Here is a 14946-nt window from a genome sequence, read left to right on the forward strand (position 1 = left end):
GTGGAGGACGAGCCGCCTTGCATCCCGTAAAAACCGGGGGGAACTTCCACGCCGGGGGTTTTAAAGCTTAAATCGCGGACGGGCGCCGGCCGTAGTCAGTGTGAAGTTAAATTTTCTGGAAACCTGTAGAATTTCCCTACAATCTCGGGCCCCTTCCATAAAGTGATAAAGAAAATTCAGAAAACTACTAATAAAGTCGATTTAAACGGCCAAATCCGAAATCTTTCGAATTCTTTGCCCCCATCTTTGCTTCTTGCTTCGCGGACATCCTCCTTTTTTTAACTCCTTTCTCCTTTCTTCTCCTTGCCCTTTTCTCCGTTTCTCCTTTCCGTTGCCTGCTGTGTATTGTCTAGAATCGTTTGCTGTCGTCGTTAATTGTCATTGCTGCGAAGTTTTCCCAGGTCTGCACCTTTTGAGCCTTTTTTCCCACGTACTAAGTACGTATTATTCTTTCTTCGTTGTCCTCTTCTCCGGTTGTTACCAGATCCCAACATAATGCTGATGAAGACAGCCGCACCGCACCGATAAACCCGATAAGTTCAACGGTTCCTCAGCCTATCTAAGCGCCAAAAGTACAAAAAGAAGTCTCGTCGCTCCGGTCAGTCACCACTCTTCAATTTCCATGTGTTGTATTACTATGTACCTATTATGTTCATAATCTTGATGAAAAGCAGTATGCAATGGTACACATTACATCCCTACTATTATCCCGCCGCATCGAACAGCACATCATGTATTAACCTACTGTGCGATGGGTCAGATTCACCCCGCTCCTTATAACCTAACCTGTTAGGCTTTAAGGCTCTCAACGCCATCATTTACCCATCCGTCCGTCAACAGTGACAGGTCGTGAAAATCACCATTATGAATCTACGTGGAAATCCATCTAAAACAACGGAAACATCCTTATGAAAATATTGACCAATCACCTTCCTATTTGTCTACTTTTGGTTGATCCCCAAACTTCCGACGAAGACCTTCAAGCCTGATCCGTTCATCATCTTCCAAATCATTCTCATCTCTATTGGCAAGGGCCTCATATACAGTCCATTCGTGATGGAGGTGCGTGGAGACTCTGCCTAATGGTGCTCCATTAGTAGACCGGCTAGCAATGGCAGAATGTTGACTCCTTTTGCTTTGACTCCTTCCTAAACCGCCAGTTTGTTCGGCAGGCTGGACGTCCTGCGATTCATCTCCTTCAGGTCGGCTACGCGCGGGATAGATGACCTCCTTGCCCTCAGCCCTAGCCTCCTCGTCTTCCTGCTTGGACTGAGCCATCCTAGCAGCCATGATCATCGCCATCTGTCGCTCAGCATCCGCAGAGTACTTGCATTTGGCGCGAATACCAGCTCCATACTTGTAAAATATCCAGGTAAAAGGGACGCAAGCCAACGACAGAAAACCAGGCAAGGCAACACCCCAATGCAGGCCGAGCTTATCGAACATTTGGGTTGTAAATAGTGGGAACGCAGCGCCAAAAAGGGATCGAAGCACAGAGTTGGCGGCAAGAACAGATGCAGCGTAGATAGTGTAACTGTCGACGAGGTAACCCATGATCGATAAGAAGACAATGATGATACCACAACCGAAAGGGGCACCAAATATGATAGGGGCGATCCAATGGACATTGGGACCATCAGTGGCAGCAGTACCGGCAAGACCGATGACGATGAGGATTCCACCCCACAGAGCAGGGGGTAGACGATCTTCCGGGTCAGCACGGCCGCCCTTCTTATTAGCGACCTTGACGTATTGCGGATTGACCACAAAGACGGAGACGACAACGGAGACGATGGTGCCTACAAGTACACCAAGGAATGCGAGGCCTCCTACACCAGTGTTCCAGCCACGACCTTCTTGGAAAATGATAGGGTAGGCCGCGAAAAACAAATAGAGAATACCATAAAGCAGCGCCTATAGTTGATGAGCAGAAGTTTGCACAAACGGAAAAATTAACTTACAACGTAGATACTAAGGATAGCAACAATAGGCTCAAGGAAGAGAAACTTCCAAGGACGAATCAAGCTCCCTCTGAACAAGGCCATTGCATTGAGAGGTTTCTTGGCATCGGCCCTAAACCTGTAGACATTGCCAGTGACTTTGCTTAGTCGCTTCGCTCTCCGCCTCAAAATGATGGGAGCATATGTCTCGCTGGCGAACACAATGCCCACGATGAATAGGACACCACTAAGGATGGTCAAGAATCCCTCGATCCATCGCCACCCGGAAGTCAGACCGAGGAAACCACCCGTGATAGGACCCAATGCAGGACCAAGGAAAGGGGCGGCTGCGAATAGAGCCATGCCCAGACCTCGTTGGTTGGCATCAAGGACGTCACTGATAGTACCACCTGCGTTGGCAAGAGGTGATGAGCCAAAGAAGCCGGCAAAGAAACGAAAGACAAGGAGGGAGCCAATATTGGGAGCGCCTGCAGCGGCGCCGGACCATAAGGTAAGGAGAGCATAGGAGATGATGTAGATCCAACGTCGGCCATATAACTCTGACAATGGGGCCCATAATCTGAAATGGTAAGCTCATACTCCTTCGCTTCTAGGAGCAACTTACAGTGGACCAAAGGCAAACCCGAGGACAAAGAAAGAAATACCGGCAATGAGAAGCTCTCTGCTAGAACCGAAATCCTCCGTTAAACTAACCACACCTCCAGAGTATGCAGAAGAGCTCAGGGCCACCGCAAGAGTCATCATACTGGCAATGAATATCTGTAAGTAGACGTTAATAGTGAATCGTGTGTACCAGACGTAAGTCACTCACGGTAAACCATTTGTAAGTACCAGGCCATTGTTGAGGATCTTCCTTGTCATTGGGCAGCCAGTCTACGATATACGGGTCCTCATTTGTGCCAGAGCCAGGGTACTTTTTCCCAATGATCTCTTTGAAAGGCGTCACATAAGGTCGCCAGGGGTACCTTTTGAGGGTGTAAGATGAGAGAGGCTTGTCGTCGCTCACTTGAGTAGAGTCGCTGGTGGTGTACATTTTCGTAGGATATGAATGCACTAACTGATTTTGAGGGATATTGGGCTAAGACTGGTGAGCGTTGAAGTAGCCTAGTTTGTGTTTACTCCATCGACTCCTTTGAAAGCTCAGTTATGGGCGGGTGATGGTGGCTTGGAGCGAATAACAGTGTCTATAACACAAAATCGAGCGAAGACGGGAACGTCTACTCAATTGCCTGGATGATTTGGTATAAGTATTCCAAGCAAAGGATGCGTTCTTTCCGAAAATCCATCATATGACGAAAATTAGCAAATGCTAAAGTGTGTGTATGTAGTGGATAGAACCGATGTCCCGATGACTTGGACGATGTGCTAGACGGACATCCTTTGATTTACTTTACTTCTTATGCTGCGACGATCTCGGGCGCCGCCAACGGCACCAACCAGGAACGCCATAAGAGGAAATAAATGATATCATTAGTCCAGAACCCAAAAACGGCGCCCGCATCTGCCTGATAAATGGGTTCCTTCGTCACTTGTTGCTTCAACCTCTTATTATCCTTGATGTCTTTTTCAGCAGCACAAGCAAAGTAAATAGTTCCCTGCCAACCATCATAACGAAAGCAGGAACCGCTTGATATTGTCCACCCTGGTGATAAGGGAAGGGGGTTTCTCAAATTACTAGGGAGCATCGTACATATTACGTACATTCCCTTGCGTTATAATATGGTACACATGCACATGCACATACGGTTTTTGAGCTACGAACAACTTAGTTATTCGTTACTGCGAGGTTATTACTGTGATATACGTGCTACATGTGTTACATAATTTAATACGACATAGAGGGTGGACAATAATGCCTTCTTGGGTCTGTAAGTACGTAGATTAGATTAACTTAAAACAAGGTGCCTCGCTGCTTTATCTAAGTTTCTCATTGATCTGAATAATATTCCTCCTTCCCTTCTTGTAGGGTCTCAATGATTGCTCGAGTCTTCGGTTTGAGCCGACCTCTCACGAGACATCGCCCAGCCGTAACCATTCCTCGTCCTTGGCTGACCTACTATTAGCTTTACATCAGATTATAATTTTCGGCCACAAATTGCAACGTAAATAGTGTATTACATTGAGTCGAACCAGCGGAAGAAGAAAATACTGTACCAAAATGTGAGTTTTGAACATATAACATGTCCCTCGCTAAAAATACATCGTCTCACATCTCATACCTTACATAATAGTTCCTGAAGGAATAACGAACGGCAAAATTCTATGTCTCACTGCAGAAAGATCTTTCATCTTTATCTCTTCCTGAAGGACCTGTCTCTCATCTGCTTCCTGGCATAACGGAGACCCTAGCTTACAAGATCATGGTACATCTACAGCACACGACGGTCTGACAGCATCCTTTTATGACTACCCTTCCTCCATTACCACCAGATATACAATTCCAGATCACCATGCCTCTGCACCCACATCGCCAGAATCTGGGAATGTAAACTGGTACAACCCGTTGGCCTGGGAATTGGAAGGCATGAACATGTTTGCCAATCTGTAAAAGGAGACAATGGTCAGCGAATGTACTAAATGTCTGTAAGAAAGCCAAATATATGCGACGTACTCGACAGGTAAGAAGAGGGAGTCTGAACCATCGACTGGTAAGCCAAGATCTGTCGCATTCTACGCATCGTAGTCAGTACCAATCAAACTATCACGAACGCAAATATACCCACCCCATCTTGGAGCCACACTGGCAACGAGCTCGGACTAAGCTCCGTCGGCCAATCAAACCCTTCCAAACCCATCATATCCCATAGGGGCCCATCTCCCTCCGTTCCAGTAAAACCTGTAGTTCCCATACCATTGTTCACATTTTCTCCTTCTCCACCTACTTCCATGCTATGATTTTCCATCTGAGGTAGACTCAAAAAGTTTTGGAAACTTCCTTCCACATCGTTCATTTGGCCGTTCACGTTCAAAGGAGTCATAGACAGTCCGCTTAGTCCGTGCACAGCTCCTGCGGCTGTTGAAGCTCCCATACGTGGAGTTCCGGGTATGGTGGAAAGAGCACCGGTTGTGCGGCGGAAGTTGGAAAGCATGAGACGGAGGGTGAGCGCGTATCGCTCAGCGAAGCATTCGGCTGATAAGCAGTGTGCAAGTTCAGACACTTGAATGACAAGGAGAGGGATGGAGAGAGACGTTGGGTAAAGGATCGCACTATGAAATTTATCAGCATCTGACGAGCCAGGTTGTTCAAGCAATGAAGACTTACACTTTTAGTAGGAAGACCGCTGCAAATGCAACAGACACAAGCTGGTCGTGGGTGGCGTATTTCAAATGCTTCCTAAAATTATCTGATCTCAAGAAGATTTCAAGACACCTCCACGCGCAATCTTTGGCATGAAAGGCTAGTTCCTTTTGCTCAAGCGATAACTATACCGAGGATTAATCAGGCCTTTTCTCATTAATGCAACACCCTATATCACTCACTTTATCCCAAGAACAACCTCGGAGCGCCACGCAGACTGTCCACAACTCCGCATAAACCCTCTCCGTCTCCAGCAATTTTACCACCACACTTTCATCGTCATATCGGCGTTTGTGAATATCGTACCACTCTTGGTGCCACGCTTGAAGTTCCGCAAGTTTGCTCTTGACAAATGATATGGTAGGTGCGTCTGTACTACCATGAAGAGGCGTGAGGTGCTCGAGAATAGTGACTAAGAGGTCGTGTACGTAAGCATTAGCCATACCAGACAGAGAAGAATGACATACTTCTGATCTTGACCAGTTCTACACCAGCGATTAATCGCATGTCGGTATCGGATGCCATTGGGTGATCCCTATGAATCAATCAGTATCCTAGTCAACTCTCAAATACGGCTACGACTTACAAAAGCTTCCTCGCCTGCCTTACCGAGGAATCATCGCGTAATAATATTGGTTTACCTGTCCCAAGGCTAACTCTTTTTAAAGTTGTCAACTAGGTTTACGGTAAAATCATTGGGGAACAGACTGACAAGTGCTCATGCATGTAGCAATTTAACCAGATTCTCGCTGACACGACTGTCTCCACGTTAGATCAAGGTCAAGTAGTAGCCCTAGAGGAAACTCACCTAAATCCCGCTCCTCAGTTTCTGTCCTTCCGTCCTCCTTATTTGCCAGCTTGTCCAAAGCCCTATGGATGTTAATATCCAACCCCATCCTTAAAGCGTGTCTAAACCAATCAAATCAGTTAAGCCAAGTGCACCTGACTGTAACAGCTCAGAACTGACCCGCAAGGCAACCATCCATTCTGACTCCAAAGACTCAATATCAACATCGCCATCACCGCCTCCTTTCTCACTATCGGTCCGAACAACGTGCTTCTTGCGATACCCTGCGCTTCCTCTAAACATCGGTGAAATGTCTCATCCACCGGCCCATTACCTGCCCTGATTTTGGCCGCTACAGCGAGAAGACTGTTGGTGGAAAATGGTGTGCGCTCGATGTAAGTCTCATACGTGTCATAAGACTTGTCCCAGAGTGGCACAAAGTAATGGCAACCAGAGAAGAATCTGGCAATGAATCATTTAGCGGCTTTCTTCGTGTGTAGGAGAGATACTCACATATCCCAAAGCTCTCTGGCCTCTTCCTCTGAAACTAAACCTTTGGTGACCACATCTGGGAATGGGTTCCTTGGAGTTGGATCCGGCCTAGTTTTCTTTCGAACTCTCAAATGAATATTCTGCCCATCAATGGTCACCCTCTTCCTCTTCCTACTCCTTCCTCTATCTTCATCATTCTCATCACTCATCTTCCACTGTCTTCCAACTCCTCCTTTGGCTTCACCTTCCTCTCTCCGAGAATCTCCATCGCTTCCATCCGACTGGACTTCCTGACCCGCCGACTTCCCCTTTTCACCTCCATCATCTTTATCGACCAGAGCAGCTGCTTGATCTGCCGCATTCGCAAGTGCCTGTAACGCCTGGATGGGTGCTGTGAGGGTTTCGTGTGGTAAAGCGCTAGAATACTCGTCGCGAGATCGGCTGGAAGAAGAGGACCGGGAAGAGTGACGGGAGCGTGAGGGTGAAGGCGGGGCCGAAGGTAGAGGGATAATCCCGTAAGTACCGAAACGATGGTTCTGCATGTCATTAGCGATAGTCCAGTACATTATGTGAGAGGATGACTTTACTGGAGGTGCAAATCCTGGCAAAGGAGGAAACTCTTTCATAGACTTGAGCCTCTTCGTCCTCGAGCTCGATCTACCTCGACCGCTAGCAGTGTTTTGAGGTGAACGAGGTCTATCCGGCTGTGTGTGATCTCTAGCATTAGGCATTCCAACGCCATCATGGAAGGTTTGAGGCGGAGATACCGAGGCGAATATAGTCGAAGGCGGTACACCAGTAGAAGGAGTATTATGCGAAAGGAATGTCGGATGACCTCCTGTGGGCGTTAATAGAGATTGAGTTTGAGGAAGCAATGTCAGAATTTGTTGAAGCTACCGGGTTAATTAGTAGGCGTCACCATACGGATGGTCAAGCCATATGTACTGTGGTTTGCATTTGCGTTTGTCCGCTTGACAGGGTCTCCACCACCTTCTCCAGACTGGTGATGCGACTATCGGGGGTGCGTTAATGCATGTGGGCTACTTTGGAATCAACCTACTTTTCAGCTTCATTTGGAAAGTCGGACACCGCAGTGCTATTCGCCCTCGCTCGCGTTGCGCTTTTTTCCGCTGGTTTCTCGAACACACATTGTGTGCCGTTCATGAGGCATCGTCGACATGATGTCTCTTTGCCAGCGGGATCCCATTCACATCGATTTTTGCCCCGTCGACCTACATCCGTAGATAAGAGCATGCTATTCAGAGGGTCTGGCTCACTTACAAGCCATGCAAGCCCTGCTTCCTCTTTTGGCCGTAGGGCCAGAGCTAGGAAATACGCTCGGCTGCGATGACTGTTGTTGCTGTTGCTGCAGAGGGGGCTGTCGTGCCGGCGCTTGGGCTTGGCTCGATCCTTTTATGTCGTTTCCATGCTCCCACGGTCTGTCAAGCTTTCGGGCAGGTCTTTCTTGTACGGGACTTGTGCCAGTCCACGAGGAGGAATATGCGCTGTTTTCCCGTCCATAGACGTCATTGGTCGATGCTGCCCTGCTAGAACTAGCCTCCAGACCTGGGGCTATCCGAGCCGTGTTGTATAGTTGGTATTGAGAGTGCCGAGTGTAATCGAGGGAATATGGGTCCATTGTGCGGCTTGTTGAAAATCCCTTTGTTTGACTTTGAGAATACGAGATTCAAGCACATCAAGCTCTATCTCCTTCTCATGTTGTGTATATGTGATGGGAGTAATAATTAATCACCTGCCTGTTTGTTCGCCCCCTTTACATTTCAGAAGACTGTGCACGGCTCCGGCTCCCAGCGGCCCGGTGAAGGCCCGGCACAATCTTGTTCCTTTGCTCCGGTAATTATTGCGAGTCAACAAGCGGAGAAAAGAGGTGGCGACGGGACCAAATCACGGAAGCAAGATCAACGGGGGTCAATTGGGGTAAGAAATGATGACGCGCACATGCGCACTTCACGTACGTCATGGCTATCAGTGGCAAATGACAGCCAGGCACTTCAATGGACTACTGATATGACGTCAAAGACAAGTGGGGGAGAAAGAGGAAGAGTAGTGCGTGCAGTGTTGGGTTTACGTTGAGAGCTATGAACGCTAGTCGATTATTGCGTACCCTTGCGGAGGGATCTCCGGTCCCGGCAGCACTCACAATGGTATATAAGGGTATTGTTGATTCGATTTCTTCTTCTACCACTACAACAGGCTTTCCAACTTCTTTTAACCCCACCAACAACCAACAACCAAACACAACTTAATCTACAATGTCTAACCCTAACGAGCCTTCCAAGACCAACGGTCAGGTATGTCTCTCTTCCCGCTTCGTCATACCAACTACCAAGTTCACTGACTCTTCATTTCAGCTTAACTCTCTTATCGGCTCCGGCAAGACTCTCGTCGGTAACGCCATTGAGACTGCCTACTCTACTGTCGGCGGCTCTACTGAACCTTCTTCTTGGACCACTGCCGGTCAGAAGCAGCACGACAAGGGAGAGGCTGAGATCTCTGCTGCCAAAACCCAAGGATACGTTGAAGGGTGAGTCTTTTCTTCATTGATTAACACAGCTGTGACTCTTGCTGAGTTGACATGCACGTAGTGTCGGAGACCGACTTGAGGGCAAGAAAGACTCTGTCGTGGGTGCTATCACTGGCGACAAGTCTCAACAGACCTCTGGTAATGTCCAGCACGATAAGGGTGAGGCCCAGATGAACGTCAACAAGTGTGAGTGCTCCCAATAGGTTTATACTTAGTCAAACTGTGATATTAACGCGACGTATTTGCAGCCTCATAAGATGTTTGAAGGGTGATTACGGTTGAATGTTGTAGTTAGTATCGGCTTGTATGCAAAGATATATCAATCACGTATTAGCAGGAAACATTGGTTGAAGACTTCAATCACATTACTTGAAACAATTCCATAATCCAAGGATTAAAATATATATCGCTGACCACTCATAGAGCGTGATTATCGGACCCTTTTAGACGTCCAATGAAATCCATTCATTCGTTCCTAGTATATATCTACGCGCGAAGCTACTGATACAGTGATTATACGACAAGACACCTGATGGTAACAACCGCCCAAAAAAAAAAATTATATATGGCCCTTTTAGCCATATCCATATGATCTTCACCTTCCTCTCTAGATCATCCATAAACCACATCTACTATTTTCAAAAAGATCCTCCAGGTGTCCCAAAATCAATCTTTGGCTGTGCCCACATACCCACCGGGATATCCCCAAACCTCGTATCATTATATCTCTCTGTTCCTAACAATGTTCTATGCCCGGGAGTAACCACCTCGTCGACCTCCCTCCATCTCCTTCTCTCTGCTGTAACGCCCGCAGACATCCCAGTGCCTGTACTTGGCCCCGCCTCTCTATCCTCTGCTGCAGGATCTCCCGTCACATCAGGCAGGGTATCCGTCTGTAGTGGGTTATCGGCGTAATCAATAGAGTCAAGAGACGCGCTTTCTAGACCAAACATTGCGATACGCATATAGTCTGCCGAAGCGGACCGGACCTGCGGAGCAGCTTCGGTAGGAATGATCGTACTGGGTAGAGGGGAAGCGTGGCGGGACGAAGATGCAGAAACGGACCGACCATAGGAAGAGCGATACATTGCAGAGGCAGATCGAGGACGGGGAGGTGGAGATTGGGTGAATGCCCGGCTAAGGACTGCAGGTCGTTCAGATCCAGCGCGAGAGCCGCGGGAGATGAGAGCAGGGGGGGCAAGAAGGGAGTGCTGGCCAAGAAGAGAAGGTGTAGTAGATTGATTGGGCTGTGAGATGGACCTTCGTACCAATTTTGGCGAGCCTGAGCTAGGTGATCCGGTCACGCCTACCCCGAGCCCTGGATGGGGCTTGACGACTGGAAAGCGGAGCTGACCAGCAGAAGACATGCGCTGCGCAGGCGGTGAAGGAGCCAGTTCTTCGCCTTCATCAATCCTCTCAAGCTCTGTCACCGCTGACAGAGAGATGCCTTCCCCTGTTCTGCCGGGAGCCTGTCCTGATGTTGAAGCTAACGTTGATCTTTCGACTTGAATGTCCTCATCAGAACGATCGGGTGTCGATCCATGCAAGTTAAGTAATGTTCTTCCTGGTGTCAACCTTGAACCCAGCGCCTCTCCCTCTAATGACGGACTCATGCTCATTATAGGCGGCTCTGGCGTGGTAGCGAACTCGGGCGTTCGTTCAATAACGAATGGTGTTCTAAGCGGTGTACCTGTACGCGAACCGAGTTCTGGTGCACGCCATTCTGAAGGAAGTCGCGGTGTTTGGGAGTTATCGGGAATAATTCCCTGACGGGAAGGGGATGGCGTCCGAGGTAAGACGCTGACATGTCGCGATGCAGATGTAGAAGATGGACCAGCAGCTGCAGGAGGGGCAAAGAAGTCTGGAGGAAAAAATGAAGAAGCTTTGCGAGGTGAAGGTGCGTGAGGCTGGCTGGAAGCTTCAGCTGATACACGGCCAGTTACAGAGGCGGATGTTGATGGTTCCCCTCGTCCGTTGTGTCGCACTCTCTTAACTTCAGCGTCTCCACTTTCCGAACGATGTTCGGAAGGTAAGCGACGCTTGCCCAAGCTGGAGAAAGGGAGAGATACGGATCGATGGTGAGACTGAGATATGCCAGCTGCACCAGGTATGCGTGGACCACTAGAAGGACCAGGAAGTTGAGGAAACGGTCGTGGTGTGCGAATCTGTGGATTGTCAACTTGGATAGACAAAGCCTCGATGCCGAATAACGTACTCTTTCCGCCCGTTCCAATTCTTCGCATTTTAATCGAACTTCTCTAACTTCTTTTCTTAACCGTTCAAGCTCATCACCTAACAGCTTCTCAACATTCTCAAGCCGGGTATGCCACTTCGTGTCATTTTCAGATATTATCGCTTGTACTTCTGCAATGCTTATTGTGGGGGTTTGCGGTATTTGCTGTTGTGGCTGAGGTGTTAACGACGATTGTGGAGTTGGTATCGGTGGTCGACAGGGGAGCGGTGATAATTCTATGGATTATGGAGTTGTTAGTAATGACATGAGATCCTGGGCGCGAACGGTCCACGTACCTTGCCTCTCATCTACTGCTACTTCCTCCTGTATGCTTAAAGTAGCTTCGACTTCTCGTTCGTCCCTTCTCCTCCGTCCTGCAGGCCTTATATGTTCCGTTGAAGCTGTTCTCGTCCTCTCTGCAGTTCCAGACCCAATCCTTGTCCCCGTTCTTGTCCCTATATCAGGTGCTTTTCTCTTCACTCCTGCAGTCTGACCAGAAATGACTGACTTTGCAGGCAACGGCTTGTACAGTCTCTCAGCTCTGAGTGCTGTGGTCGTCTTGATAGCCGCTTGAGATGATTGAGAACCGGTAGGTTGCGGAAAGGCTTCACGATAGGCGGGAGATGTAAAGTACTCAACAAGCGTATCGATCAATGTCGCGTTTGTACCGTTTGCACCTTTCAGATTATGTAGCTATACGACAAAGGTACCTCAGCATCAGTACAGTAGAAAATAGTTCGATGGCAACGATCTGCACATGTCCACGTACACAGACAAAAACATACCTTGTAGAGTGTTTGAAGATCCGCCCGTCTCAGAGACTTGAGCTCTTCACGCGTATATGGCCTCGTATTCGCCATCTTCCAGAAACTACTTGAATGATGGCGGTGAATATATAGGAAATTCAAGTAGTATTTGATGACAAGGCAAAATATTGTCGAAATCAAGGGCGTGATGTTCGTCTTCAGCTTCAGGCTGTAATAACCTTTTTTTCTAAGCTCTCCTACAGTCTGCTTCGCCTCTAAGTCTTATCTCCGTTTCCTTGGGAGAGAATAGGGGATGGATGTCAAAGACAAACCAATACGGTGGTGAAACACAGCGTTGAGTCGTTTGCTGCAAAGTTCGAAGGTGAAAAGTCGAATCTGTTGTATGCTTGCGAATATCACCTTTCTACAGTTGCACTTTGGTTTCTTCTTGCGGGGCTGGATGCAAGTTTGGTTTTCGAATCGAGAATGAAAAGAGTAGACACAACAATGAGATGAAAAGTTGGATGTTTATGGGAAAACGTTCGTTGTTATTGTTGTTTTTGTTTACCTCGTCGACCCCACGCAACCCGTCAAACATTACACGGCGATTTTATCGGTGAACAGACGCTTACGTAAACAGGATGATAACAGTCGATTTTTTTTTCGCATGAAGTTCTTTTATGCATTTCTTATTCTATTCAAGCGTTAAATGCAGTGAGGGCACAGAGGTCAGCAGGAGAATGCATTATCAGGACCAGAATGGTATTATTTGATCAAAAAAGAGGATAATCACTGATCAAATAGGGAAGAGAAGACGCGCATGAAAGGAAAAATATCTACCAGTGTGAGCGTATATGACTGATAATAGTAATAATGGAGGTACGGGGAAGGAAAAGCATAGCTGATTGGGAAGTGAAAGAAGTGCGTATAAATGACTAGAGAATGAATGAAGATAGATAAACTATGGGGCAACGAAATTAAATTACAAAGAGGTTACAACGACATGGGGATTCCTACTAAAACTTCTTATTTCTTCTTTGACCTCCCGGATCTTCGGGGATCCCCTCGCTCTCAAAGTCTAGCCCATCAATCACCATGCAAGTATAAATATTATAGCTTGTGTCATTCAAGGATCAAATTGTGTTCTAGTCTTCCGTGACACTAATCCAAGCTTCTTCCGTCCCTTTCCTCTTCCAAAGCTGGACCCACCCGTGTGCAGCCATGTGCTCCAATACCTCATCAACGACGGCGGTGCGTAGGTCGTAGTCCTCTTGGAGCTCGGCGATGAAATCACCCAAAGCCATCATCTGGTAGGAGTAGGATGCGACGAGGAGTGTAGAATGAAATTACGTTGTGGATGGTAATGAATTGAAGGAAGACGACAAGAGAACAAGTGAAGTCAGCAGCCTTCCTTCACATATTTACAATATGTACATTGAAACCCTTTTCCATTCTTCCTTCGTTTGGTTTCTGCCCAATCCTGGTAATTTGAAACCAAAACTCACCTTACAGTCCTGGCTAGCCAACAAATCCAGCGCCTCGCAAGCTAGTGCTGGTACACTCATCTTCTCTTCATCCGTTGGTGGAGGGGAAGAAGGAGGAGAGTTATGTTCAAAATATCCGGAATCGAGAGATGGCATAGTATGGAGTTTGGTGCGCTGCATCATATCCGCCAAAAAGGCGACAGTGAGGGCGAAAAACAGAGCTTTTAGTAGCCGATTAGATGACAGACAACGAGAATACTTACATGTAGATATATAGTCTCTTACTCTGATTCGGTACAAATACTCCCTCAAAAGGTATCGAGTGGCGAGAACAGAAGAAAGACAATGAGGCGTGGATCTTTTTCGAAGGAAAGACGGAGAAACAAACGCGATTAGAACAACTGAAGAAACGGTAAAAACGGCTTGGGAAACAGTCAGCCATACGAGTAGCAAAGGAGCGATACGTTAGGTATGTATACAGCCGGATTGACGATTATTGAGTAAGAGTGAGAAATACAAAGCCAAGATGATGGAACTGAAAGAGAGATATGGTAAATGTAAAAACAACGGCACCGACCTCGAATGGGACAGAAAGTAAACAGCAAGCAGCAAACAATGGCCCACTTGTTCGGGATATCGGATGGACCTCAAAAGGCAGACAACGAGACACAAAGGGAAGTCTTTTTGATTGTGAATGGACAGGCGGTAAAGGCAGGTTCTCGGTGTTTCCACAAGTTTTATGGTGGTGTCTCGTCATGTTTTGAATCATCTCCCATCAGAGGGCGTGGGGCCGACTATTACTTCTCTTTTCTTTTTGTTTGATCGCTTCTGAACAGCTTTTTTGTTCGTCCCTTGCATGTTGAGCCTCATGTTCTTACAACTGGACAGCATTGTCGGGACGCGGCTCTGGAAACTCAAGAAGCTTGCGTGTCTTCATTATCGAAGGCCTCGCCTCGTGATACGGCATGACTTTTGCGCGAGCCGGCCATCGTTATGTGATGCACTGTTCGCGTTTGATGTGTGAGTAATACATTCAATTTCAGGTGGCAACCCTTTCAAAGGGAAGACAGTATGGGTATGAAGGAAAATGTAGTAGGAGATCCGGCGGTTTGGGCCTCGTGTTTGGTTCGAGGCAAAATCCATCGATCACCAACATCTCACAATCAGCATTTTCAAACCTGGGATATTGTTGCGACAGACGAAGAAAAGTAGATAGACAAAAAGTACCGAGTATGGACAGGTAACCGAACATCGATCACTACACGGGGCATACGGCGAAAGTCGCAAATTAATGCAGCTTCATGACTCATTGGGAGTCAGATATCAAGCATGTAGTATGTCGAGTCTTGTCGAAAAAAAAAAAATTAAAGGATACTGATGATGGCTGCGTCGCGCGCTGC

The 14946-nt window shown here is 47.4% G+C and overlaps 5 protein-coding genes and 2 non-coding genes; 3 read left to right on the forward strand and 4 right to left on the reverse strand.

Annotated features, from left to right (window-relative positions):
- The first annotated feature begins 195 nt into the window (after positions 1-195).
- Positions 196-1322, forward strand: CNAG_12219. XR_001045517.1 has 3 exons: positions 196-437; positions 512-598; positions 675-1322. It is a non-coding gene; the product is annotated as a hypothetical RNA (non-coding RNA).
- Positions 293-3311, reverse strand: CNAG_03060 (multiple drug resistance protein). XM_012192919.1 has 4 exons: positions 2773-3311; positions 2566-2720; positions 1962-2520; positions 293-1914 (listed from the first exon to the last, which is right to left on the reverse strand). The coding sequence occupies exons 1-4, from the start codon at positions 2992-2994 to the stop codon at positions 934-936; spliced, it is 1917 nt and encodes a 638-aa protein (XP_012048309.1). The 5' UTR covers positions 2995-3311; the 3' UTR covers positions 293-933.
- Positions 3312-3990: 679 nt separating this feature from the next.
- CNAG_03059 (hypothetical protein) lies at positions 3991-8270 on the reverse strand. XM_012192393.1 has 15 exons: positions 7820-8270; positions 7599-7770; positions 7484-7550; positions 7126-7431; positions 6560-7074; positions 6227-6508; positions 6068-6168; positions 5972-6017; positions 5846-5917; positions 5727-5794; positions 5442-5671; positions 5224-5384; positions 4685-5168; positions 4573-4631; positions 3991-4503 (listed from the first exon to the last, which is right to left on the reverse strand). The coding sequence occupies exons 1-15, from the start codon at positions 8175-8177 to the stop codon at positions 4407-4409; spliced, it is 3018 nt and encodes a 1005-aa protein (XP_012047783.1). The 5' UTR covers positions 8178-8270; the 3' UTR covers positions 3991-4406.
- Positions 8271-8642: 372 nt separating this feature from the next.
- CNAG_03058 (hypothetical protein) lies at positions 8643-9415 on the forward strand. XM_012192918.1 has 4 exons: positions 8643-8850; positions 8911-9083; positions 9145-9269; positions 9332-9415. Exons 1-4 carry the CDS (start codon positions 8812-8814, stop codon positions 9337-9339), a joined length of 345 nt encoding a protein of 114 aa, XP_012048308.1. The 5' UTR covers positions 8643-8811; the 3' UTR covers positions 9340-9415.
- A 119-nt stretch (positions 9416-9534) lies between these two features.
- CNAG_03057 (hypothetical protein) lies at positions 9535-12581 on the reverse strand. XM_012192917.1 has 4 exons: positions 12102-12581; positions 11613-12009; positions 11299-11552; positions 9535-11248 (listed from the first exon to the last, which is right to left on the reverse strand). The coding sequence occupies exons 1-4, from the start codon at positions 12174-12176 to the stop codon at positions 9722-9724; spliced, it is 2253 nt and encodes a 750-aa protein (XP_012048307.1). The 5' UTR covers positions 12177-12581; the 3' UTR covers positions 9535-9721.
- Positions 9621-11593, forward strand: CNAG_12220. The gene is made up of 2 exons (XR_001045518.1): positions 9621-10980; positions 11023-11593. It is a non-coding gene; the product is annotated as a hypothetical RNA (non-coding RNA).
- A 202-nt stretch (positions 12582-12783) lies between the features above and the next one.
- CNAG_03056 (hypothetical protein) lies at positions 12784-14286 on the reverse strand. XM_012192916.1 has 3 exons: positions 13810-14286; positions 13568-13720; positions 12784-13369 (listed from the first exon to the last, which is right to left on the reverse strand). The coding sequence occupies exons 2-3, from the start codon at positions 13700-13702 to the stop codon at positions 13208-13210; spliced, it is 297 nt and encodes a 98-aa protein (XP_012048306.1). The 5' UTR covers positions 13703-13720; positions 13810-14286; the 3' UTR covers positions 12784-13207.
- Positions 14287-14946: the final 660 nt, after the last annotated feature.

Source organism: Cryptococcus neoformans, chromosome 3 (assembly GCF_000149245.1).
Source record: "Cryptococcus neoformans var. grubii H99 chromosome 3, complete sequence".
Taxonomy (NCBI): domain Eukaryota; kingdom Fungi; phylum Basidiomycota; class Tremellomycetes; order Tremellales; family Cryptococcaceae; genus Cryptococcus; species Cryptococcus neoformans.

Excerpts from the sequence above, each read along its gene's own strand:
- CNAG_03060 (XM_012192919.1), bottom strand. The coding sequence starts at position 2,994 with ATGTACACCACCAGCGACTCTACTCAAGTGAGCGACGACAAGCCTCTC. Across the intron at positions 2,521-2,565 it reads GGGTTTGCCTTTGGTCCACT|ATTATGGGCCCCATTGTCAG; the intron begins GTAAGTTGCTCC and ends TTACCATTTCAG. Across the intron at positions 1,915-1,961 it reads CTATCCTTAGTATCTACGTT|GCGCTGCTTTATGGTATTCT; the intron begins GTAAGTTAATTT and ends CATCAACTATAG.
- CNAG_03059 (XM_012192393.1), bottom strand. The coding sequence starts at position 8,177 with ATGGACCCATATTCCCTCGATTACACTCGGCACTCTCAATACCAACTA. Across the intron at positions 7,551-7,598 it reads TTTCCAAATGAAGCTGAAAA|TCGCATCACCAGTCTGGAGA; the intron begins GTAGGTTGATTC and ends CACCCCCGATAG. Across the intron at positions 7,432-7,483 it reads AAACGCAAATGCAAACCACA|CTTCAACAAATTCTGACATT; the intron begins GTACATATGGCT and ends TTAACCCGGTAG.
- CNAG_03058 (XM_012192918.1), top strand. The coding sequence starts at position 8,812 with ATGTCTAACCCTAACGAGCCTTCCAAGACCAACGGTCAG. Across the intron at positions 8,851-8,910 it reads CTTCCAAGACCAACGGTCAG|CTTAACTCTCTTATCGGCTC; the intron begins GTATGTCTCTCT and ends TCTTCATTTCAG. Across the intron at positions 9,084-9,144 it reads ACCCAAGGATACGTTGAAGG|TGTCGGAGACCGACTTGAGG; the intron begins GTGAGTCTTTTC and ends ACATGCACGTAG.
- CNAG_03057 (XM_012192917.1), bottom strand. The coding sequence starts at position 12,176 with ATGGCGAATACGAGGCCATATACGCGTGAAGAGCTCAAGTCTCTGAGA. Across the intron at positions 12,010-12,101 it reads ATCTTCAAACACTCTACAAG|CTACATAATCTGAAAGGTGC; the intron begins GTATGTTTTTGT and ends TTTGTCGTATAG. Across the intron at positions 11,249-11,298 it reads AATTGGAACGGGCGGAAAGA|ATTCGCACACCACGACCGTT; the intron begins GTACGTTATTCG and ends GACAATCCACAG.
- CNAG_03056 (XM_012192916.1), bottom strand. The coding sequence starts at position 13,702 with ATGCCATCTCTCGATTCCGGATATTTTGAACATAACTCTCCTCCTTCT. Across the intron at positions 13,370-13,567 it reads TGGCTAGCCAGGACTGTAAG|ATGATGGCTTTGGGTGATTT; the intron begins GTGAGTTTTGGT and ends TACTCCTACCAG.